The sequence below is a fragment of the Phaeoacremonium minimum genome (assembly GCF_000392275.1).
Source record: "Phaeoacremonium minimum UCRPA7 unplaced genomic scaffold PA7_03_scaffold_435, whole genome shotgun sequence".
NCBI classification, from domain to species: domain Eukaryota; kingdom Fungi; phylum Ascomycota; class Sordariomycetes; order Togniniales; family Togniniaceae; genus Phaeoacremonium; species Phaeoacremonium minimum.
In genome coordinates this window covers 176,481-201,373 of record NW_006921337.1, presented here as the reverse complement: position 1 = coordinate 201,373, position 24,893 = coordinate 176,481, and the positions used below count along the sequence as shown (strand labels likewise).

Sequence of the window (24,893 nt, the reverse complement as noted above, 5' to 3'; positions counted from 1 at the left end):
GCAACGGCCATTGGACGAGCAAATGCTTTCTGCAAGCTGTCGTGGCTGCCGTTCGGTGGTGGTCTGCCATCTTGACAGGGGTGTCACGGGCGGGGCAAGTTCTCGGCTCTGGCTGCACTGGACTGGACTCGCCTGGATACGCTTCTTCCACTCAATTCGTGCCCTCACTCACCATGGCCCTGCCTGCCTATAGGGAGAGCTATGTAGATATGCTACGCTGCTTTACTCTGCCGGGCTGGCTGTCCAGATTTCGCTGGCTCCAATTGAACGGCAGCCAGAGACCCCACGTTGGTCCGTCTGCTTTACCATCGCCTTGCCGGCCACTGCACCGATCAAGACTCACGGGTCGCGGACGGTAGAGTCCAGGTGCGTCCTCCATGTTATGTTAGGTAACGCCGTACGTAGAGGCCCTGTCCGTCCGGCAGTCTTGACGACCACCTACCTAATCTTGTCCTCGTCCTCGTCCTCGTCCTCGTCCGCCAATTCGCCATTCGCCGTCAGATCTGTTCTGTCGCTCGGCCTCGACTCCGCATCGCTTCGAGGCCGTTCGTCCCGTCTCCTGCGGTGCCTATCGCCGCCTCTTAGCTGCGGTAGTCTAGCTCCTGGTTGCATGTCGACGTGTACACACATGCACATGCACATGGACATGAACACACATATACTTAAACCATTTACATATAGCCATACCCACCGTTTCATCTTAGAGACGGAGCTGCAAAATAAATGTTGTTGTTGACTCTTGAATGGACGATTCCGTGCCGTGGCCACGTCTTCTGGACCCCTTACTCCTGTCTCTTCCCGCCTGTCAGCAGGCGAGACCTGCATCCCGCTTCCAATAGGTGGAAATAGGCCAAGTAGGAAGCTCTCGCACATAGAAAACATGGCATGCCAGATTGGGCCTGTCAGAGTCTCGCGATCGCTTGCTGTGGCCTCATTTGGCTGTCTGGGGAGATGAAAGGAGGGTATTATTCGTCTAGGTAACCGTCATATCAAACATATCAAACAGAAACAGTCCGTCACTTGCTACCACCTGGGATCCGCACCCCTTCCTAACGCCAATCTCGACAAACCAATACAGTCAACGCGTATTCAGAGTGCCTGGGCAACAAAGCAGCGATACTCCTAAAGAAATCTCTTCTTGCAGCTCTCAGCCCCAGAACCACTTGACAATACCCCATCGCTCAGCCCACAGCTTGTATCGCGTACGATGGCCCTCTTACTGGACGGGCTGGGCAATCGTGCCGTAGCCACCTCCGCCGGTCTGCACGCGCTCGCTGTAGATGCCAGGGGCATGCGACGCCGTGAAGCGGCCCTCTCTGGCCTGCTCTCGGCGATCGTAGTATACGTATTCGATGTAGAAGGCATGCAAGTGGCCGGGAAGGTATCTGCGATTGCGAGTGTCAGCACTGAAGCCCTTTTGCTGCAAGCTTGCGGGGAGATGCGTACCCGAGAATCGTGAAGCAGATGTTGATGAAGAGGTCAGCCCCGCAACCTGCGACGGCGTAGACACCGAGGGGAGGCACTGGAGATGGAGTGTCAACTCGGGATTCCAATGGGTAGAGTTATGGCTGGTACATACGGAGGATGGTGATGAGCACCAAGAGAACGGCTGAGGCGATTCCCATATTTGCTGTGTGGTACTCGATGCTGAACCGTCAAGATTTTGAGAGGGCTGTCGCAGGTGAGGAGGTATTGGTGCACTCGAAAAGAGAAAGATCGCAGTGGTGGGGTGATTGTGAAGCGACGACTGGTAATCCAGGTGGACAATTCAAAAGTTTGAATGGATGCAGAGTTGTGAAGGAGACAAAGGTGCAAAGAGGGTGGTGGCTCGAGATTGGTGCCTGTTTATCAGCAAATCCAATGGGTTTCACCTCAGGTCAAATAATCAGGCAATTGGCTGTGATTTGCCAATAAGAAGGAGGACGACACAGAACAGAACAGGAGACCAGGCGCCATCGTGATAGCCTGCCACTCTACCACAGTGACGTAGTCTATCATCCTACCCATTACGCGCCCTAGGTGCACGTGCCTCAGTGCCACACTCAGCCTGCTAGAAGCTAGGACAGTGCCAGGGCGTGGCTTGCTCCTGCCAAGTTTTACCCACTATTTACCTAAGCTCCCTGGAATAAGTGCCATCCAGACGGCACCACACTGCCGAATCGCCCTGGCAGTTGCTTGTGATTGTCTCAGATCAGTACAGATTGCGTCCTGGAATATTCTGGGGCAAGACAGGCAAGGCCATGTGGTGGCGCTGTGTGGCGCATGCCTGTTTCGTTCTCCACTGGTCACAGTTTCGCTGATCTGCTCTGCTCCAAAGGGTTTTGCCATGATATGGGATGCATATCGGTGAGATACTGTGTTGACAGGCTCGACAGGTTGGTGCTGGGATACACTCTTGGGATGTGCTCCATGAGGCGCCATTGTAGACTGCCATTGTAGACTTGCGAGTAATCAGCGCCGCTGCTAGCATTGATGTAATTCTGTTCCGTATCTAAGCCTAACAAAAATCACTGAATATGGCGTTTGTATAGAGCTATCCCGTTCTCGTTCTCAGCCATGGTCCATGAGAGCATGAGAGCATGAGAACACCTACGAGCCTCAATGCAAGCTGCGTTGTTAGCCTGCCTCGCCTACGTGGCCATCAGAGCACATTCCAGGTACATAGCTGGCGTTGTGTGGCGTGTCTATGCATACGCCACACATTAAAGCAGCTGTCAAATACCTGCCCAGGTAGTTACTTCCAAAGGATCGAAGGTGAGCATGATTGGAACTTCGTTTGTACGTGCTCGAAATGAGATCTGGCATGCCTTATATTTCCCGACTATAAGCAGCATTGGTGCGAGAAAGCAGGCCATGGCCCCGCAGAGAAACACCAATAACGATTAGCAGTCACTGCGATGAGCATATCAGCCACTTCACTCAAAGTTATCTCCGAGGTAAAACATTGGTGAGAATGAATACCTTATCAGCCGTTACTTGATCTGACAGGTATTCGGAGGTTTGTGCATCGGAGTGCAGGAAGCAAAGCAGTGTGGCCTCCCGAGAGAGAGTCTTAGAGCGGGATGCGGGTCTCGGACCCGGAAGTTGTCTTAAGATTGCCGCCCCGCCCTCGAAACGGAGTTTGACGAGGCGAGCCGTGGTTACGAATCCATACAAGATCAGCCCTTAAGGACGAAATCCTGGCCGAGCGCCATTTTGCTTGTAGAGTATGCTTCCCCTGAGGCCCCCCCCCCCCAAGCGAAGCGACCGTCTAGATAGGTTTACGGTGATGCGAACGGGGATTTAAGTACTCATGACTGTCAGCTCGTGTGTTTGAACAGAAGCCCGACAACTGTTCCATAATCTCGAACGACTCAGAATGGTGTTCAGCCCGCGGAGCACATCGTGCCATGTGCGCGGCTGTTACAGGGCATCTTGGTAACAGTGAAAGAAACCCCAGGGGCTTCTCTGACCTTGGGAAAGGCTCGACAATCAATCTCCTAAAGGTCCCAGCACTGCAGTGTCAGGGATATATTGGCATAGATTTCTGTTAGTGTCTGGTTCACCAGTTTCCAGGTGAATGGGAGCACCGCAGAGGGGCACGCTGGGCGTATGCCCCCGATAACAGCGACCAGAAAACTGCCGGCCGGATTGATTTTCGAATCATTTTGATGAAAACCGATATGGAAATAACGGGAGAGGCAATAGGATGCGACGAACTGGTGGCTCAGAGCGACCATCGAAAGGCTCGCCTAATACCAAGCCGGTAAGTTAAACCCGCGTGGGTGGGAACTCTGGCCGGATGGGGCCCCCTTGGGTTCCTTGGGGGGAGAATAGGATAGGCTCGACTCCCAACCCAGGAAAAGGCTGTGCAAGCCTGCAAGGAGGCCGCGGATAGAGCAGAAGACATGAGGTGAAAAGGGTAAGGAGAAGCTTTCTCTGCATGATGCGATGGACGTCTCTGGCCAGTCACCATTCACAGCAGACAGGCCTACGTATAAGCGGCGACTCTATCGAGGGGGGTGCGTGGGGTTTTGAAAGCTGAGGCAACCCCCAACATGCAGCGCTTCTCTCGCTGCTCTTGCTGCACAGAGGGAGGTGCTGTAGCCATGGGCCCCCCGGTCTTCTCCGCAGAGAGGCGTTCAGGAGGGCGTGACCGTGGGCGGAGGGAGGGCGTATCATTACTGTAGTATTAGGTTCGCACCCTCTCCTCCGGAAGCTTGGAGGCTACCAGGTTTGGCTCTACTGTTTTTGATGCGTCGTAGATGTCCGTCAATGGGCCGATAAGCTGATTGACGGATGGATGGATGGATGGATGGGTGCTTCACTGATAGGATAGGCAAAAGGGGTTGATCCAAGGTAATGGAGGTGGGTGAGCGGCCTGCCGTATTTGCACTGATTTATTCGCGCGCGTAGCGGCTGCTGCTTAACGGCTCTCATAACTTCATAAGAGAGAGAGAGAGGGAGACACGATTACCAACCTCGGAGCAAAGCAATATCAAATAGGCAGCGCTCAATGGAAGCAATAATAGAAACCAACATAGCTAGCTATAGTTATGCCTATACCTATACCTATACAGTGACGTCCATTGAGCAGATTCACTCATGTTGAAATGAGGAGTACCTACCTACTGTAGATTGAGGAGTTATCAGAGCGGCTGGATGAACTGACTCTGACGTCGTCCATCGCCGACATGGCTCTCAGACCCCCCCAATTGAAGCTCGATATTATTTATGGAACACCCGGGGCTAAGATACCGTACCCAAAGCGTGAGTTGGTTTGTCAGATCGATTTATTAGAGAAGAAAGAATAAACGCAACGCCCAGGGAGGTGCGTAGCTCCACCGATGGCAAAGGATACCTACTGCGTCCAACCTCTAGCTTCCATCAGATAGACGCATGGATAGATAGATAGATAGAAAGAAAGGAAGACGTGACATGCGACCGATGTGCTCTGATGACAACGGAGCTGTAGGTACACACACATATAATGCGTAGCTGCAGTAAGGACGCAGTAAGCTACTATACCTTGGGATATACTGCATAGTGTGTATGGCGGGCAAGGGAGTTATGCGACAGAAACGGGCTAGAAAGATTCAGAAGCTGGGAGGGAAGCCTGTCGGGTGGTGGTGGTAGTGGTGGTGGCGGCCCATCCCCCCCTTCCCATTCTGTGTGCTGCTAATTAGCATATTTAGCACTAAACAGACGGGAAATTTCGTCACTTTACCTAGCCCGCCGTTATTTTTCAAAGAGCCGCTAAGGGGAGCTCCCAAGCACCCCGGTGGCACCCTTAACTGTTACAGCGCATGGGGGGCTTGCTGGCCATGTCCAGGTACAGGTACATGCTTGACCTGCTTCTTTTGTGTGGGAGAGGTGTGCTTCCCAGCATTAGACTAGGTAGATACATTATTATGCTGTTCCTGCTGGTGCTGCCGCCCCTGGCACTGCATCTCTGCAGCTTTTGTTGCAATCCTTCCCAGCTGCAGCCTCCGGCACACCAGCCAGACAGACCAGTGGCATTTCTATCACTTTTCTATTATTGAACATGATTTCTGGAAACCGTTACTCTCTGTAAATCACTTCCTTCTCTCTTCGCCTTCCCCGAGCTTGCGGCAGATGTAGGTGAGCTCCAGCTGTGAGGCGGTCAAAGCCACCAAATCCCAGCCTGCCTATGTACTGTGTTAGGGCACTTGCAAATGAGGTACATGTATCTGTACCAGCACCAGCACCAGCACCAGCGCCAGTAGCATTACCGGTACTAGCACGGGCCAGCAAAGAGCAGGGAGGTTCCAGGTCCTTAGTCCTTCCCAGAGCACCTCCAATTTGGGCAACCTCCGCCCCGAAGACACGACCACAGCAACCCACACGCACGCGCACACCACACACCACGCACCACGCACCTCACACCTCACACGAATGTGCGTGCATGCACTCCCGCTCGCTCATTGAGAATCAAGACGAGACAAGTCAAGACAAGACAAGACAAGACAGTCTTTGAGAGCATGCTTCACACGCTACACCACACCAACTGCACTGTATTGTATTGTATTGTATTGTATTGCACTACTCTAATTAAGGTACCTAGCCTCTAACAATCTATGCCAAGGTATCTGGAAAGCTGAGGCTTGCCCACCAAAAACCAAGTCACTTTAACGTTATTTCCTAGTGCTGCTCCTTGGGTAAAAGTGAGTTCCATTTTCCCATTTATTCATCATCTCCCCAGTTCGGGCAGACTGACACCAGACAGAGAGCCATAGAGGCTTTAACCTCTGATTATCAGCACATTAGTGTAGTGTTGTCTGCTAATTAGGTAGGTACCTTGCCTTCCTGGGTACCTAGCACGCCTAGGTAGGGACCAGACAGGACCACTCCCAAAGACCGGGGCCGTCAAACACCACTATCATTTTTTCGTCGTCGGGTCTGCTACCTACCTCTGACCCTCTGACTGCTGCTTCGTCGACTCCTTTCCCCTTCTCTCTCACTCTCGCTACCTCTCCCATCTTCATCCTCCCCCCATCCACCCTTCACCAAGGATTGCGAGGGTGTGCAGCACACTTTCTTCGGTTCGGTCGACTGTCACCGAGTCTCCCATCTTGTGCTCACCTTTCTGTGCCCTCTGCACTCTGCCTTTTCTTGGTTTGCGCTCCGGCTTGCCGCGAACCTTGAAATCGCCCCCCCTCCCCTCGAAGACACCTCACCTTGTTTCCGGGCTCCCGCCGTTTGTTGCCTCGACCAGGAAAAAAATAAAGGTTACAAATCCCCGGTCTCCGCTACCACAGTCGGGCATTTTTCCATGTGTACAGCTCGTCTGATTGATCTGGGCAGGTCCCCTCCTCTCCATACCCGATATTCTGTATAGCTTCCTCTCCTGCCGTCGAACCGATTGAATTCCCCCTTCACCATGGCAGCCCAACCGACTCTCCCCTTCAATTTCGACCGCTTCGTGGTGATCCACGTAGCTACCACCTGCGACGAGCATGGCGTCTACGTCACAAAGGACTCGGCTGAGGTTATCGAACTGGGCTGGATTTTGCTTGACGCAAAGAGTCTCGAGGAGGTGAGCATATGTCGTCCCAGATCTGGCCTTGCCAGATGGACCCCTTTTTTTGGCTTCTCGGAATGCTGGATAGCTAACAGTCAGCAGATTCATCGCGAAAGTGTCCTTGTCAAGCCCATCAATACTCCCATCACTCCTCTCTGCAGTAAGTTGCTCGATATTTTTTTTTTTTATGTCAATCGGCCGTTTTTTTCTCGGGCCGCTTCCGAAGGCACCTCGACTGATCGTATCGACTACAGCTAGCTTGACTACTCTCACTTGGGAGCACGTACGAAACGCCGGTACCTTCCGTGATGCCATCAATCGATTCGATGCCTTTGCTTCTGAGCACCTGACTTCCCAAAACCTGGACTTTGTCTTCGTGACCCTGGAGGCCTGGGACTTGCGAGTTCAGCTACCCCGTGAAGCTCGAGACAAGGCCGTTGTGCTGCCCCCCTACCTGCAGCACTCACGCACCTTCGACCTCCGCACCGAGTATCAGAGATGGCAGCAACACCACCCCGAGTCGCTGCCTTTCGGCCCTTCCTCACTGGCAAACATTTGCGCGGCTCTAGAGGTCGAGGCGGTCCAGTCAAGTGCTCCTATCAAGCACAACCTACCTTTCCATCTGCAAGCACTGGCTCCGGCTTCACCACGCCGTGCCATGGAGGAAGCAGTCACGCTGGCTAGAGTCCTGCGTGGTCTCGTTCGCAAGTCGCAGCCGCCGCATGAGCACCCCGATGTTCTCTCTCGACCGATGGATGCTCGTGCCGATGTCCGAGCTTTTCTGTCTGAGCGATCCAAGGTTCTCCACATGTCCGGTCTGCCTCATGATACTACTCAATCTGAGCTTGAGAGCTGGTTCACTCAATTCGGTGGACGCCCTATCGCATTCTGGACGCTACGCACTCCCGAGCAACACAAACCTACCGGCACTGGCTTTGCCGTCTTCTCCTCTCATGAGGAGGTAAGTAATGCAGCTTCCCCTCCCTCTTTGATCCCATCTTTGATCCCAGAAGCCTATTGAACTTCGTGTTTATTCATGGCTACCGGGTCTTCTTGATCCTCGGCAGTCTTGCGACGGGAGCATGCACAGTCGCTTTACGGCGGGTCGGCATCGTGCATGAGATGAATGCTAATCTGTTCTAGGCTGCCGAGAGTTTGTGCATGAACGGGCGGGCCCTCAACGAGAAAGCCATTGAGGTCTCTCCATCATCAAGCCGTGTGCTGGACCGGGCCGCGGAAATCTTGACACCATTCCCTCCCAGCAAGAACCGACCTCGTCCTGGTGACTGGACGTGCCCTTCTTGTGGCTTCTCGAATTTCCAGCGCCGAACAGCTTGTTTCCGTTGCTCCTTCCCTGCCGTGAGCGCCGGTCCCACTGGCGATATGGGCTACGGAGGATATGGCGGCGGCGGAGGTGGTTATGGCCCACCGCAGATGATGCCACCACCTCAACACGGACACCACGGCCACATGGGTCATGGCGGCGGTGGACGTATGGGAGGCAGTGGTGTTGTGCCCTTCCGTGCAGGAGATTGGAAGTGTGGCAATGAGGTCTGCGGCTACCACAACTTTGCAAAGAACGTATGCTGCCTTCGTTGCGGCGCCAGCCGTGCCGGAGCTGCCGTCGTTGCCGACTCGGGATACCCATCTCCCATGGAACCACCTTCCAACTACAGCATGAGCCAGGGCTCAATGGGCGGTACCCCTGGACCCGGACCATTCGCTGCTGCGGCTGGTGCCTTCAATGCTGGTGGGGGCTACGGACAACAATTCGGTGGTCCACCAAGCACGTACGCACTTCCCTCAGGCTTGGGAGGAGGTGCGGCACCTTATCCCTCCCTCAACACGCACTTCGGACCTGCTCCTGGCTCCCACTCTGCTGGACCGTTTGACAGTCGAGCCGCTGAAGCTGCCTTCCAGTCCGCCACCAACGGTCCTGCGTCAGCCGGACCATCCAACAACTTCTATTCGAACAACGAGAATGATCCGTTCGCGTTTCTTTCATCCGGTATAAGCAGTCTGTCCGTTGGCAGTGGCGACGCTCGACAGAACGGAGGTGGCGCTCCTCCGAGCAAGTCGCCTGCGTAAATGTCGGACCTATTATGTTCATATACCAGCAACACCCACACTCCTTTACATCGTATACAACAACAACTGTCTGCTTTGGCGTGTGACAACTTTATCCGACGACCTTGGAATGAGAACATAGAGCATTGAGCCTTTGGCAATATCTTCTGGACTTATACTTACCGCGAGGGTGGTTGGTTATTGGAAGATAGGGCACTGGTCTGGTGGTTGTAAGGAAAGGGGTGGAAAAATTGCACGGCTGGAAAGACAAAAGAGTTTACTTCTTAAAGGGCCTTCAGGGCGGTTGTGTTTCTACCGCAAATGTTATACTGGCAACGGATTTGGCAAGGACTGGATGTCATACCCGCACGAGGAACTCGATTGTTCCATCTTACATGGGCCATTTGTTTATCACGGTATGACCATGATGGATGGTACGAGGCGTGCATAGCGAAGGGAGTGTACAGGGTATATTGAGGGCCTAGTTGGTCAGAATTTCTTCTCAAATTCCGTGTGCGCCTTGTTTTCTTTATTCTTTGATTGTTCTTAAGATCTGTTCACATTTCTCAATTTGCAAAAACACCCAACACCCTTTTTTTGTTTCGATTCTTGTGTGTTTTGAGTTTGGAATGCTGGCAGGGCAAGATGGGCGGAGGAGTCCGGATGCTGGAAAGGGGGTGTTGTCGGCTGGGAGGTTGCTTTGGTTTCTTTACATCATCATCATCTTGTCTTTCCCGTCTTTTCATTTCTGCTGCTCATATCTGCCTTCTGGATAGCGGACAGGTGCGGCGTGGACAATATGCCATTGCTTCTCCCCCACCAGTCTGGGCCACACTTGACCGTCATCGACCGTCAAGTACGAGGTTGTTAATTAACAAGATGCATCATATGCATGTCATGTTTTTTTTTGCTTGCATATTTGCTGTGGATTCAAAACAAAAGTACCCCCTTCCCCTTTCAAGACTGGCATGGAGATGTGCATCTCGAGAAACCAAAAAGAATGGCATTGTTACACGGGTGGGCAACCCCAGAAAGTGCCATAATCTAACATTGTGGACATTTTCACCACTTGCTCGCTTGTCTGCTTCCTCCACAAAACTTGTTTGGGGTTTCGGGGGCTGTGAGAGGGGAAGAGGCGGCATATAGTAGTAGTAGTTGGTAGCGTGTGGTGCGGATGAGGTTGGTGGCCAGCAAGAGAATTAGATATTTCTTCCTGCCCAGTGCACATTTACCCCTAAAAGATAGTTTCTGATGTCTCAATCCTGAAGCTCATTCCATCTATACAATAGTAAAGCTACCTTTAGCTACAAGAACGTGGAAGTGTTATCCTGACAAGAGGTCTCCAAGTTTATGATCTCCGTGCGGCTTCCGCCCCAAAGGAGAACTGAACTGAATATCCTTGCTAGTGTTCCATGCCATGGTGTCCAGTGAAGACGACGTCCAATGAAGGCTATGCAAATGCATCGTACCAAAAGTGTACCGAGACTTCAATCCACCCAGTCTGATCCTTCAAAACTTTCTGAAGTCGTAGTCCGGTGGCTCGATGTCCTCCTCGTCATCCTCCGGAGTTCCTCGTAGGAATTGACGCTGTTTCTCCTTGTGCCGGGCCGCATCGATCTCATCGTTGCCCTCGTCAATATCCATCGGGTCTTCGGTGTGAAAGGAGGGCACGTCGCTGACATAGTCGTCAAACCCCATCTCCATCTTCGACTGCTTGACAGCAACGCTAGCGAGCGCCGACAACTCCGCGTCCTGCTGGGCCTGGTTGTAGTTGGAGTTCTTCAGGGCCTCTTTGAAGCACCCCTCCATGGCTGAAGAGCCGGATGCAGAAGCAGGCGCAGCTTCCCATGTTGTGCTGCGCACGGTGTTCTCCGGGACCATGTCGAAGTCGCCGCCAAAGGGGTCGGAATCATACTCCTCGTCAGACGGAAGTTCCTCGTAGATCAGATCGCGCAGCTGCTCGTCGATATCATCCGCCCGAACATACAACTTCTCCTCCCTAGTCAGGGTATGCCAGCGCGCCTTCTTTGCGTGCTTCGGCTGCCACTCGTCGGGATGAAAGGGCACGTTGCCGCAGGTGGCTTCCGGGTGCTTGGGGTGCATAGGGGGTAGCTCATCGTCGCTCATGTACAACTCCTCTTCGGTGGGAACCAGGTTCTGCTTCTTCTTGATGTCGATATGGCCCCAGACTGCCATGTGTAGATAGTGAGTGCTCAGACGGAGGTGGCGGCGCGCTGCCTCCCGGATCACCAGCTCGTCAGGTCGTTTCAGATGTCTCATACCCGTGCCCCAGCCCTCTAGATTCATGAGACCGACGTCAAGGAGACAGACATTGTGAATGGGCTGGGTAGACATGAACTGCGCCATGCTCATCTCATAGTTGTAGCGGATCTTGAGCTGTATGCACGCCTCAAGGTCATCGGTATATTTGGTTCGTCGCAGCAGCCCCCACATGACATCAAGACCCTCCTTCTGACCGAGCAGGACCTGCATCAGCTCAGAAGACTCGGGACCGAAGATGGGCTCGTTGAAGCGCATCTGCAGCTTGATGAAGAACATCTGAAGGTTGTAGAGATCAAAGTCGCTGAAGAGAGTCCGCGAGCGCATGAGCGCCTCCCGGACCTCATTGCGCGCGCAGTCCATGACGAGCCACATCTTCTTGAGGGAGATGTGCGCGTGGCGCGGGAGCCGGTGGCCGCTGCGCGCCAGGCAGGCGATGATGTCGCGGACCTTGCGCTCGCGCTCGACGACCATGTTCAGCCAGGCCAGGCCCGGCACCAGGCGCGGCTTTGGTTCAAGCAGGCCAAGCTCCTCGAGCACCCTGCGCTCTATAGGGTCATCGGGGAGAGGGTCCGGCTCGAGCTTGAGTTGGTGTTTGCTCCACGGGTATACGTATCTCTGATGCAAGTGCTGAGGGAGATATCCCGTAGGGTCCGGGACGAGGAACTGCGAGTAGAATTTCCAGTAGAATGTGCGGGCGGCGCCCGGGGCCATGCCGTTGGCGAGCTGCCAAACATTGGCCCTGAGACTCCCCATGAAGAGTTCATAGAACATTTTGCTAGCCTTCATTAAGGAAAGGACATCCCTAGGCTTGACGTGCTGACAGACGGTGATGATGAGCTCCCTAGAAGTGCAAAGCGATGAGATGAAGTCGAAGTTCGGGCTACATGGTAGGATCTTGTCCTTGATCGTGAAGGGGCCACCGCTGATAGTATGAGGCAGCTTCGAGTACTTCCCAATGAAGTCATTGGGGAAAGTCCCAACACTCATCTCTCTGTGTTCGACAAATCGGGATGGTCCGCGGAGGTATCTCTTGTAGGCGCGGCCCATATCGCAGTCTTCGTCTGCGAGTCGCTTTGGAGCTCTAGAAGCCTCCGCAAGATCCGCCAAAGTAGGGTTGATGCCTGTGTCCACAATTTGAGATGGAGTGACATGCTGGCGCAAGGCCTCAGCTGCAGAAACGTCCTGGCGGATAGTATCAGCGTAGCCAGGCGCGAATATGACATCGGGCTGCTCTCCTTGCATCGCCGCTAGGTCATGTCTGGCCACACCAGGCAAAACACCCGGTGACTGCCCGGCGGAAGAGGCTTGAGCTCTCTCTTGTGATCCCAAAATCGATGCCATGATCACGATCTGATAGGTGTCCAACACGATCGAGATGGGGGATTAGTGAACCGGAAGAAGAGGTCAGTTGGCGAGTATTGGGGATGATGATGATGTATTCCACGTGGATGAGATCTGGTCGGTTTGTGCTAGAAACGGTATAAACAGCTTGAGTTTTTTGGTGTCGGGAAGAAAAAGGGACCAGATAGGTCGGTACTCATTTCCGAGGGTGGAGAGACGAAGAGAAGCGTGTGTTGACGGTGATGGTGATTGCTGGGAAGGAGCAGTAGCGCGTCTTATTCAGGAGAACAATAGGAAAGGGGCGACAATAGAACAATAGGAGATGGAGAGCTGCCAGGCAACAGCACACCACAACCCGAAAAGAAGAATCCAGTTTCACAATACGCCCTGATTTGACGATTCATTTCCCCATCATATTAAAAACAGCTATCTGTAACATAGGGAGGCAATGTGATGTATTCACACAACTCCTCACCAAAGCTTCCCACCAGGACCTTTCATGCCAAAGAGAGCTAATCCACGACAGAGCAGAAGGCTCACCTGTGACCCCGATACACCGAGGGCTGGTTTCATCATGCGAGGTCCCATTTAGCAATTGCACGATTCCGGAGCTGGAACCGAGGCTAGCGCTCCAACTCGTCCAGGGGCATATCCACATCGTCACGGCCGACGATAGAGTCGGCGACCTTCCAGATCTGAAGTAGGTTGTCTTCGGCAGCACTGCATACCAGCCAAGGGTCGTTCTGGTTCCAGCTAAAGTCTGCGAGATGGTTGGTGTGACCACCATGCATGAATAGCCTAGACAGTCATTAGTAATTGACGATAACTCGAGTTCAGAAATCACTTACAGCTCCGGCGGCCCATCCTCCTGGTCATCTGGGAGTTGCTCTTCTCCAACCCGGCTCAGGTCCCAGAAGATTATTCTTCTGTCATAGCTTCCACTGCCTAGAACACCTGCCTCATGAGGGTGCCATGAAAGAGAAGTGACGGCATCATTGTGGCCTTCGAGGGTGTGGACCTTCTCCTTGACATTTCTGATATCCCAGATACCAATTGTCTTGTCTGCAGAAGCAGTTGCGATCAGATACTCAGAGCCAGGATTGAAAGCAAGGGCATTGATGGCATCGCTGTGGCCATTGCGGGCGATTAGAGCTGCCCTATCTGTGGCTTCTTGCCGGATATCAACTATTTGTAGGGTCAGATCATCAGAAACACTTCCAACGAAGTGCTTCGCAATTGGATGGAACTGAACATCGTTGACCACCTGGCTGTGGTGTGTGTACTTGTGCGAGTATTTGAGGGTCTTGGTATTGCCGGACAGTGACTTCAAATCCCTAGAAACAGATATTAGCCGTAATTCGTCAAACAACTCATCTCCATAGCAATCTCACCAGAGACAGACAGTAGTGTCCTCACTGCCAGAAGCAAGGCGGCCCTCCTCATGTGGACTCCAATTCAAGCCGAAGCCCTCTTGCTTGTGACCGATGAGCTCCAGTTCTGGGCTCACAACACCTGATGGTGCGCTGCTGTGCCGGCTTCTATCAAAGATCAAGATCTTGCCATCGACACATAAAGTAGCGATGAGATCTGGGTTCTGGGGCTGATAACGGGCCTTGTTCACCTCGCCTGGATGATCAATTTTCTGGACGATGTTGAAGCGGATCGCAGCGACTTCTCCCGACGAGGCCTTGCTGCCGTAGCCACCAATCTCGCCACGCTCCTCGTCATAATCATGGGGATTCGGCTCCACTGCCTTTGGAATCTCAACCTCGGCGATTTGTACGTAGTTGGGGACGTTTGGGGCTGTGTGGGTGCCCAAAAGCAAACGGTGAATTCGGTAGTTCTTATCCTTAGGCTCCTTGACATCGGGAAACCACTGAGTAGTCAGGGTCGGCCACTCCAGTGCAGTGCTAATTAATTCAGTGGAGCTCTTTTACATCGATTCGAATTGGAACTGACCTCAGGATCATGTCATAGAGGAAGGGGCTGTTCTTCTTCCAGGTCTTGTACTCTGTAACCTCAATGTCAGTTTTGTTTGGGTGACAAGTAAAAACAAAGGTCTAACCCTCATTGATCAACTTCTCTTCCTGATCATTGGTCTCATCCTGGTCCATGTCGACTATGAGGGCAATTAGTATTGGCCAAATCTGTCATTGGCAGCTTTGAACTGCTCATATATCTTACCATCGACATCGTCGACGACCTGTGCGGGGGCCATCTTGACGAGGTGATTCCGAGGACAACAGCTTTCAGAGCAGATGGAGGCCCAGATTACAGCCAACTAGAGGTGATAGAAGTCAGGGGAGAAACAAGGCGGTTGTTGATGTCTCGAGGTGACTGGCGCAAGTGAGCTTGCCTTCAATTTGGTGCCTTTGCGACTTAGGTACCTCTCCACGTAAACGCGACTTCCAGAGCGCGTTTGGTTAAAGTGGTCGCTGGCGGTGAAGGGCGGCAGGAATAGCTAAAGCTCCGGGAGGAGGCTAGCGCCCTCGCCATCCAAGTGTGGGGTCGGTCACAGTGGGCAATAGTGGCGGGCCTCTGACTGGTAGGCAGCATTTTACAAAGGAGCCGCCGCATTTGGTGGGCGCTCGCCGACTGACTGATGCCGTCCCTCCCCCACCGATCCTCTCCACCGCCCACGGCCAGTTCGCAGCATCACCTGCATCCTTCCATCACGAGCTCAAACAAGACGCTCTGACAGCGCAACACCTTGTACCGTGCGCAACACACCAGTCTTCGCGGCAAGGCATCTCTTCCCATCCCCGGCTTTCTTTATATTTCGGCGTTTCGCAGACCTTCTTTGCTGCTGTTGTTCATTACGAACCTCATCAAAAGCACAGTTTGCGCTTCTCCCTAGTTTTCTCCCAGCTTGTCGAGTCTTCTTCCTCTCTGTAAAAAACCGGCCTTATTTGATCGCGCCGTACCAAAGCACTCGAGTTACACCTCCAGTGCCATATACCGATATCTCAACGCACATAACCACGCCATTGCCATGAGCGAGGAATAGAGGCTTCAATTTTGAGCTTTCTATTACAATCCTACCAAAGAAAAGCACCACGACAGTCATTTAACACCTTTCACGAAGCCAGTCTATCGCAATGGGTGTTCCCAAGTTCTTCAGATGGCTCTCCGAGCGCTATCCGGCCATCTCGCAGCTGATCGCCGAGAACCGCATACCCGAGTTCGATGCCCTCTACCTTGATATGAACGGTATCATCCACAATTGTACTCACAAGGATTCTGGAGACACCCAGTTCCGCCTGAGCGAGGATGAGATGTTCATTCGCATCTTCAACTATATTGAGCATTTGTTTGGCAAGATCAAGCCCAAGGGCCTGTTCTTTATGGCAATCGATGGTGTGGCCCCACGAGCCAAGATGAATCAGCAACGTGCTCGTCGTTTCCGGACAGCTCTAGATGCTGAACTGGCAAGAGATAAGGCATTGCGGGAAGGCAAGGAGCTCCCCAAGGAAGAGCCGTTCGACAGCAACTGCATCACCCCCGGCACCGACTTCATGGCCAAGCTGTCGAAACAGCTGAGATACTTCATCAACAAGAAAGTATCTGAGGACAAGGACTGGCAGCAATGCGAGATTGTTCTTTCTGGCCATGAGGTTCCTGGAGAAGGTGAGCATAAGATCATGGAGTACATTCGCAACGCTAGAGCACAGCCAAACTACAACCCTAATGTAAGGCACTGCCTGTACGGCCTGGATGCCGATCTCATCATGCTCGGCCTTTTGAGTCATGATCCACACTTCTGCCTTCTCCGTGAGGAGGTCACCTTTGGTCGTCAGTCCAAGACGAAGTCGAAGGAGCTGGAGCACCAGAATTTCTATCTCATGCATCTCTGCATTGTTCGGGAGTACTTGGAGCTGGAGTTTCAGGATTTGGAAAAGGAAGGCGCCTTGTCATTCCCTTTCGACATGGAGAAGGTTATTGATGATTTCATTCTCATGGCGTTTTTCGTTGGCAACGATTTCCTACCTAATCTTCCATCACTTCACATCAACGAGGGAGCTTTGGCTACCATGTTCGACATTTATAAACGCGTTCTTCCAAAAGGTACAGGATATATCAATGAGGGAGGCGTTGTCAATTTAGAGAGATTGGGTTTGCTCTTGGAGGAGCTCAGCAAGGAAGAGTATCGTTTCTTTGAGCATGAAAATGAAGGCTCGAAATGGTTAAAGTCAAAGAAGAGTCAGAATGGTGGACAAGAACCTCCAAAGCCAAAAGGCAAACTCGTCATCACGTCATCACAGAAAGCTCTGTGGAAATCGAAGATTCGCAAGTTCATCAATACACGATCCCCTCAGACGCTCGATCTTGGCCATGATTTGAAGGCGGCAGACAGGAAATTTGTCCAGGATCTAGCCGACAGCGTCAATATCAAATGGAGCACGAATGAAGATGATGACGGCCATCGTCATCTGATTTTATCGTTCCCTCCCCGGCCAGAAGTTGAGGATGACAGCGAGGAGGAAGATGACGAATCTCAGCTAGCGATTTCTCGCGTTGTCAAGAAATACGACAATGCTGAAGTTGTTGATCTCACAGCAGATGATGCGCAGGCTGCCATGGAGACCCTCTACAAGCAGAAATTCCAGGAATGGAAAGACAAGTACTACGCGGAGAAGTTTCCGGAATGGTCTCCGGAGAACAAAGATGAAGAACTCAAAAATCTTTGTGAAAACTACGTCCAAGGACTACAATGGGTTCTATACTATTACTATCGCGGTATCGCATCATGGCCCTGGTTCTACAGGTATCATTATTCGCCTTTGATATCTGATGTTATAAAAGGCCTGAAGGCCGATCTCAACTTCAAGCTCGGACAACCCTTTAGGCCATTTGAACAGCTGATGGGTGTTCTGCCGGATCGCAGCAAGAAAATTGTCCCCACCGTGTACTGGGATCTGATGACCAGCCCAGATTCCCCCATCATCGATTTCTATCCTCGAGACTTCGAGCTCGATATGAACGGGAAGAAGATGGAATGGGAAGCTGTAGTCAAAATCCCCTTCATTGATGAGAAAAGACTCTTGGATGCCATGGCTACCAAGAACAATCTTCTCTCAGATGAAGAGAAGGCAAGAAACGATTTCAGCGTCCCTTTGAAATTCACTTTCTCGCCGGACCTTGACTTCATATACCCATCATCTCTGGTCGGAGTTTTCCCGGACATTCCCCATTGCCGCTGCGTGGAGAACATTTTCGACCTTCCAGCGACCGAAGGTCTTGACTATCGTGTTGGCTTGATGGATGGAGCGCTGCTGAACGTATCAGCTTTGGCTGGTTTCCCAAGTCTTGCCACACTACCATACACTGCAACTTTGGGCTTCCATGGAGTCAATGTCTTCCAACAAGAAAGTCGCAATGCCAGCATGGTTGTTACTCTGACGGATTCTGAGTTACGTACCAAGGTCGAATCGGCCAAGGCGAAACTTGGTCAGCGCTGTTTTGTTGGCTATCCGTTCCTGTCTGAGGCGAAAATCGTACGAGTTTCTGATGAACTCTTTGACTTCACGCTGGCCGAGAATGGATCTGGACAAGTGGTAGTCAGAGACCACCAGAACAAAGAGATCGATGACTGGCAGAAGATGTCTAAACGAGCCGAAGAGTTTTACAGCAAACGCTTGGGTATACTGATCGGCGAAGTTGAGTCCATGGTTCATGTCCACATGCTCAAGGGCCTCGTTAAAACAGACGAGGGTGCTACGATCAAAGAATATGGACTGATCACCGGCATGCTAGAGGATTATCCAGCACAAATCATCGTAGATGAGGTTGTCAACGAGGATGAGCGGTTCATAGAGAGAGCCGCTCTCCCCATTGAGGAGGAGTTTCCCATCAACTCCCACGCTTTCTTCTTAGGCGACTTTAATTATGGTCGACCATTGGGAGTCATTGGGCATGCAAACAACAAGCTGGATATTATTCTTGCCACTATCAAGGGGAAAGAGCCCGACTTCGCAAAGGCCATTATCCACAGGCATGAGCGACAGAACCACTATACAGCCTCCTATCAGGTGTCCAAAGACCTCGCTCTCCACCCCCTTGTTTTGAGCAAGATTACGTCCTCCTTCCAAGTCTTGACCCTCGGCGGCCTGAAGGTCAACCTTGGCCTAAATTTGAAGTTTGAGGCCAGGAAGCTCAAGGTCTTGGGATACACGCAAAAGTCCGAATCCGGATGGTCATTTAGCAACAAAGCAATCCAGCTTCTTGTAGAGTACATGACGACCTTCCCTGATTTCTTTGCTGCTCTCCAGAGGAATGCAACGGCTAGGGATCCGAGCGCGACAGATCTCTGGAAAGATGAAGCTACTGCAACTGCCAGAGTGAAGGAGATCGGCCAGTGGCTAAAGCAAACCGGTGTCGCCAATCTTGACAGGGTTCCTTTGGACGCCGAGCAACTTGACTCTGATGTTGTAATGGATCTCGCTGCTGCGGCTGATCATGCGGTTCAGACCGTCACTCAACAAGGGAAAGAGGAGAAGAAACTCAAGGGAGTGCCTCGAAGCGCATTATTGAAGCCATCCGACGCAGAACACAGACTAGGCAACCAGCGATTCCACCTTGGTGACCGCGTGGTCTATGCCCAAGACTCCGGCAAGGTCCCAATTGCTCTCCGTGGCACCGTGGTGGGGATTAGCCGTGCAGGTACCAATAAGATCCTGGATGTTGTCTTTGATATCACCTTCATGAGTGGCAACACTCTTGATGGGCGTTGTCCCCCATTCCGTGGCCAGACTGTTCCTGCTAATTCAGTCCTGAATGTCACAGACAAGCAAGTCGTGGTGGGATCCAAGGCGGCAGTCGAGCGTCGTCCTGTCCCTGCTGTGACGACTCTTGCTGCAAGTGGTGGATATGGGGCGCCAGGAGGTCCACAGTATCGTGATGCTCCAGCCCCAGCCCCTCTTCATGGTTCATGGCGCGGGGCCTTGAATGGAAATGCCTCCCGAGGACGCGGTGGTCAGGGGCAGCAGGTCCAGAGGGGCAATTTAAATCTTCAGCATAGCAGCATGGTTTATCGCCCTTCTCCAAACCAGGTACCTCAACAAGGTCAGGGTCAGCAGCACCAAGGAGTGAATGGCCATGCCTCCAGAGGACGCGGGGGTCAGCAGCAGGCGAACGGGAGAGGCGGCCGGGGTGGCCAGACTCAGAATGGGTATACCGCAAACGGTACCCCGCAGGGCGTGCCATCACAGTCCTTCAATAATGTTCCTCCTCCTGCCGCTCTGGACAACCGTGGTAGAGGTCGGGGACGCGGCCGCGGGGCTGGACGTGGCCGAGGAGGCGCTCAGCGAGGTGGCCGTGGTGGTGCCGCCCCTCAACAGCAGCCGGCTGCTTCAACTTAGCCAGTTGAGTAAAAGGTGTAATGAATGAGGACATGACGGGATAAAAATGCTGCAAGTCAGCTTCATCTTTGGGTTAACGAATCTTTTGGCACGTCTGTATAGAAATGCTGTATTCTAGAGCTTCTGATGACCTGATGTTGTAGTATAGATATGAGACACGGGTGCAGAGTAGATCATAGGAGTTGTGAATGGAGGCAGATATAATTTTGAAAACCAATCGCATGCAATGTCACTTTCCATGTATTCACTGACAGCTTCCGAGCTGAGTGAAATCGAATCCATCCATTGTATTTGATGCAGTGCTGTTTTTCAATATTACAAATCCCAACTCCGGCAAGATTATCATGATCTGTCCCAGTTGGCACCTCTTTACGGTTTCTTCGATTCCTCCTTCTTCTTTATCGCTGGGAGGCTGAACACCTTGCTTATGCCGCCACTCATCTTCTTCCACACACCGATGTCGACGTCTTGATTCCACGTCAGGGGGCCCACCCACGGCTGGACGTTGTAGTGCAGCTTGAGCGTGACGTTGTCCGTCTCGGCGATCTTGCCCGAGGGGTGCGTGATCTGGTACTTGGGCTTCTGGTTCTTGAGCGACAGCTTGCCGCGGCTAGGGTCTATGCTCTTGCCCGCGGCGCTCTTGCGCAGCTTCTTGAGAGTGGCGGGGCCGATGTTGGCCAGGTGGTCGGAGCTCGGGCTCGTGATGATGCTGTCCCAGATGACGGCGCTGTTGGTCGCGTTGTTGTTGGCGCCGCCGCTCGTCCACTCGGCCGTCACGTAGACGAAGAGCTGCTTTGTGTTCCAGGTGAAGAGGGAGGACAGGTCTGCGTCCAGCGAGAACTTGATGATGGCGTATTCCTCCTTCTTCGTGGAGTAGTAGTGCGGTCGCCCTCGTACTCTGCAGCCAGGTGGAGCAACGTTAGCAAATGGTCTCCTATAGTCGTTAACCGGCAAGTATGCTTGCTTACACCTGGACATTGGTCGTCTTGATGAACCCGCTGGGTTCTCTAGGGGCAATGAGGTCTGTGAAAGCGATGAGGGCGGCTACGACAAATGCGACGGTGGTGAAGAATCCAAAGGTGTTCTGCACCCTTACCAGCGAGCTATGCATGGTGGGCAACTGGAGAGCTTTGCCTGGCAGAAGTGCTCGGGCGTTGCGAAGGAATGATGAATATTGACTATGCCGCGATGATCAATTCATACGCGTTTCGCGGCCTTCATATAGATCTCTCAGAGATGATTGTGCCTTGAAGTCGTATCCAAGAGTGATGTCTGTTCGGTTGCCATGTCCCGTAGCTTTAGTGAGGCCACGTTAGCGTCACCACCCTGTCTTATCGGTCTTATCAATTACTGGCCTCCCGCACTGCAGGTACCTAAAGCGACGATCTCACCTCCGGCACTTCAACCACTCCTCGCTAAGGTAATAAATGCTAGTTCACTCAAGGTATCATGATGTCCTCAACAAGAGAGGCACCAAGTTGACTCAAGTCGGTAGAGGCATGGTGGTAAACGGAACCAAGCATCATAAATCTCATCACTCAGCAATCCTTCGCCTCGAGGACCTACCGTTTATTACCCTGGCGGGGGAGACCAGTATGCTAACATTTTGACAGATGTCGTTGTTTACGGCATTATCATTGATTTGATCTATAGAATAGCTCTATGCAGGAATGGCGCCGTGTATATGCCAGTCCAGCCCACCTCGGGCGGTGTACCTTGGTTCATCCTCTCATATATCTCTCCGTCCGTTGCATATGACGGCAAGGTGCTGTCGAAGGTATGACTAACAATACATCCAAACCATATACACTTACAAAAGCAGTCCAACAGCTTTGTGTGTTTATCCTCGAATTCCTGGTATCATCAGCAGAAGAATATGCAAAGAATTTGACTGTCAGGCGTGTTTGTTTTCGGTCGTTATCCTCGTCTCTTCCCAACTCAGTCTTTGACTGAATCCAATGGGGGAGTAACCACAATCGTGCCTGGACTTCCTCCATCTGAAAAAGCCTCACGGCTCTCTGATTTCTTCTCCAAAGGTGGAGGAGAAGTCTCCAGTTCTTTTCCCTTTGGCTCCGGATTTGGAGAGGTCTCTATCTCTTTGCCTTTGCTTCCTGTTGTATCATCAACTTGAGCAACTTGTGTTGACGAAGAATCGCCTCGGGCATTGTCGGGTGCTACTGCGAGCAGTCCCGGGCGTCCGGGTGTGGGTTTAGGTGTGGGATCATCGTCGACAACCACCCTCTCCAAGGGAGTTGTCGGTGGCTCAATGACTGGCTCAAGCCGCTTGTCCACTGCCAGTATCTGTTTGGCTAAGCCCCTGACACCTTCAGCAATTACCTCCGGTCGTTCCCATGCCAGGAGTCCTGGCTTTCCCGGAGTCCGTTGCGAGTAGACGACTTCGTAGTGTGCGTTACCCCAAGCTGGACACACGTACTTCTCTCCTCCTTCACGTGGCAGCGAGATGACATCTTTTCCAGCCGCAGCCGAGCTTTCCCCAACAACTCCATCAGACTCTTCGTCCTTGCCACCAAGGAACACCGTGATCGCGACTTTCGGTTTGACAACGGCGGACTTTTTCTCTTGCTCCTTGTCCTTTGCGTCTTTCTTCTCGGCTTCTTCGTCATGAGCGGCGCAGTGCGCCCAGAACCTCATCGCGTACTCTGGACCTGGCAACCACGACAGCTGCGTCAAGGTGATGATCTGTTCGGGGCTGAACTGAGCGCGTGGCCCAAGCAAGCGAAGTCCCTTGAGCACGACCACTAACAAGCCTGTTGGTGAGTCGCACATTGCATAGGCAAGAGTGTTTGGCTCGCGCAAGCCGAATCGATTCAATCCTATCTGCGCTGGAGTTGGCGTCTTCTTACGCCTGAGGTGAACATGTGAGGTGCTGACAGCAGTGCCCGTGCCCTGCCTCGTCTGCCGCAGCGCTGAAAAGTCATCATCACTATAGCCGAGGATTCCTGCATGGAAAAAGCTCGCAATTGACCACTTTGCCCATTCGAGCGGCGCCTCATGAAGCTTTGGCGACGCCAGAGGCGGCGAGATGAAGTGCGCACCAAGGCACGAGCCGGTATGGTGCGTTGCCAGATAGTTGACGAGCTTCCAGTCGATCTCTGCAGGGGAACCCTGAGCGGCCCCGGCATTTGAGACGAGGTAGTAGGGGTAGTCTAATCGGTTCATCAAGGTGTTGAGCATCTCACCCGCCGAACCAATAGGGAAACTATTGTTTGGGAGGGGGTCACTGAACCCAATTCCTGGCAGTGACGGGATAACAAGATGGAAAGGCTGATTATTGACGACATCTTCGGGGTCTGTAAATGACTTCACAAGATGTGCCAGTGACAAGTTGGAGAAAGGGAACGGTGGTATTAAGAGAAGAGGTAATGCATTAGTATGTGATGAGCGAATGTGGAGGAAGTGAATCCTAAGAGGAGCCTCTGAAGCAGTAATTGAGATGGCAGTTCGAAACTGGGGAGTCCCATTTAACCTCGACTCCTCATCGCGCCATCTATACTTCTCAAGCCTTCCGTTGCGCTGTTAGTCTAACGAGGATGCGATGTCATGTCCGGGGCTAACAAACCAGTAGTCTATGAGCGGTTCCACCTGGCTCTTTGGCTCCCACCAGTCCTCGGATTTCGGCTCAGAGCCTTCATGAGGCAGGCGAGTGAGCTCAAGTTTCTGCTTGGTGAGATCGAGATATTTCGTTGATACCTGCAAATGCGATTGTTCGCGTCAGCCACATGTATGGCCGCAAAAGGTCATGATCGGCATTGCGCTCACATGTATGCGATAAGGCTTAATTTCTTCGTTTAGTGAAGCAGCCGCTGCTGGGCCAGCATCCTCAGCTACATCAGCCATGGCGAGACGATGTTACATGGCCTTCTCCCGCCTCGAGGGAGCAAAAACAAAACCAAGCGCGTTCAAAACAAGAAAAGAGAATAGAAAAGAGGAGGTTTCCACCGGCAGAATCTATGCGGGTACAAATTCATAATAACATTAACACGTCAGATACTGGCTATAACGAACAGAGAGCAGTAATGTATTAAGGGTCTTCGACCGAAGGACTGGCGTGGCTTGAAAAGCACCAGCGCCGAGCTACAACAGACGAGCCGCCCCTCCAACCCGGCCCAGACCCCGGACGGTGTGGCTAGTGCTCCCCTTGGAAGCTGAATGAGAGCCTGTGACTGGCTGCGTGGCTGATTCTGGACGCTGGATCGACTCTGAAACAGTGGCGGTGCGTACGAGGCCATTGGCAAGATTCGGAAATGATCGCCCATTTGGTCCGGGGCAGGCCTTCTCTTACTGGACATCTGCCCTTACCGTTGCCAACTTTGGAGTCGCAATCCGGGTTGGCCTGAGGGAGAAATCAGGGCACGGAAACGGGGTTTAGGTCGATCAGGGACTCTGTTCCGTACAGGGCGAAGGTCTGGTTGGTGCTATTGACAGCTGCTCGCTCGCCACAGTGGTCGAGTTCTAAGATGTCACAAGCCTCTTGCTCACCATCTGCGGCTCTTCAGATTGCTTTCTCTTGTATTTCTCGCGTCTATCTTGCCACAAAGATGACATGCAATGCCTTAATTAGGACGAAGCTCCTGTCAATCCTCCCGTCACCTGACAGAAGTACGACAATGTAATAGAGCCTTTGGCTCATATCGAATAGATAGCTTTGGGTGTGGTTTTACGCGTCGCCTGCGAGTTGTGTCTGCGAGTTGTCTGCAGGCTGCCTCAGAGGCTTTTGCCACGAGCGCCAGCCAGCACTGCAGGGTTGGCCATCAGACCTCCCACGATCTGTTCGCTTTGGTGCGACAGTACGGATGATTCCT

The 24,893-nt window shown here is 52.5% G+C and overlaps 6 protein-coding genes across 6 annotated transcripts; 2 read left to right on the top strand and 4 right to left on the bottom strand.

The window, feature by feature from the left end:
• Nucleotides 1-1,216: 1,216 nt before the first annotated feature.
• UCRPA7_5826 (putative plasma membrane proteolipid 3 protein) lies at nucleotides 1,217-1,625 on the bottom strand (the record flags this gene model as incomplete). The annotated part of the gene is made up of 3 exons (XM_007918370.1): nucleotides 1,217-1,385; nucleotides 1,447-1,522; nucleotides 1,580-1,625. The coding sequence occupies 3 exons, from the start codon at nucleotides 1,623-1,625 to the stop codon at nucleotides 1,217-1,219; spliced, it is 291 nt and encodes a 96-aa protein (XP_007916561.1).
• A 5,255-nt stretch (nucleotides 1,626-6,880) lies between these two features.
• On the top strand, nucleotides 6,881-9,109 carry UCRPA7_5825 (putative asparagine-rich protein; the record flags this gene model as incomplete). The annotated part of the gene is made up of 4 exons (XM_007918369.1): nucleotides 6,881-7,036; nucleotides 7,124-7,181; nucleotides 7,276-7,982; nucleotides 8,165-9,109. 4 exons carry the CDS (start codon nucleotides 6,881-6,883, stop codon nucleotides 9,107-9,109), a joined length of 1,866 nt encoding a protein of 621 aa, XP_007916560.1.
• A 1,488-nt stretch (nucleotides 9,110-10,597) lies between these two features.
• UCRPA7_5824 (hypothetical protein) lies at nucleotides 10,598-12,712 on the bottom strand (the record flags this gene model as incomplete). The annotated part of the gene is made up of 1 exon (XM_007918368.1): nucleotides 10,598-12,712. The coding sequence occupies one exon, from the start codon at nucleotides 12,710-12,712 to the stop codon at nucleotides 10,598-10,600; it is 2,115 nt and encodes a 704-aa protein (XP_007916559.1).
• Nucleotides 12,713-13,335: 623 nt separating this feature from the next.
• Nucleotides 13,336-14,930, bottom strand: UCRPA7_5823 (putative histone acetyltransferase type b subunit 2 protein; the record flags this gene model as incomplete). Its single annotated transcript, XM_007918367.1, has 6 exons — nucleotides 13,336-13,510; nucleotides 13,561-14,046; nucleotides 14,104-14,622; nucleotides 14,672-14,723; nucleotides 14,778-14,831; nucleotides 14,897-14,930. 6 exons carry the CDS (start codon nucleotides 14,928-14,930, stop codon nucleotides 13,336-13,338), a joined length of 1,320 nt encoding a protein of 439 aa, XP_007916558.1.
• Nucleotides 14,931-15,810: 880 nt separating this feature from the next.
• On the top strand, nucleotides 15,811-20,070 carry UCRPA7_5822 (putative 5 -3 exoribonuclease 1 protein; the record flags this gene model as incomplete). Its single annotated transcript, XM_007918366.1, has 1 exon — nucleotides 15,811-20,070. The coding sequence occupies one exon, from the start codon at nucleotides 15,811-15,813 to the stop codon at nucleotides 20,068-20,070; it is 4,260 nt and encodes a 1,419-aa protein (XP_007916557.1).
• Nucleotides 20,071-20,439: 369 nt separating this feature from the next.
• UCRPA7_5821 (putative signal peptidase subunit protein) lies at nucleotides 20,440-21,181 on the bottom strand (the record flags this gene model as incomplete). The annotated part of the gene is made up of 2 exons (XM_007918365.1): nucleotides 20,440-20,968; nucleotides 21,039-21,181. The coding sequence occupies 2 exons, from the start codon at nucleotides 21,179-21,181 to the stop codon at nucleotides 20,440-20,442; spliced, it is 672 nt and encodes a 223-aa protein (XP_007916556.1).
• Nucleotides 21,182-24,893: the final 3,712 nt, after the last annotated feature.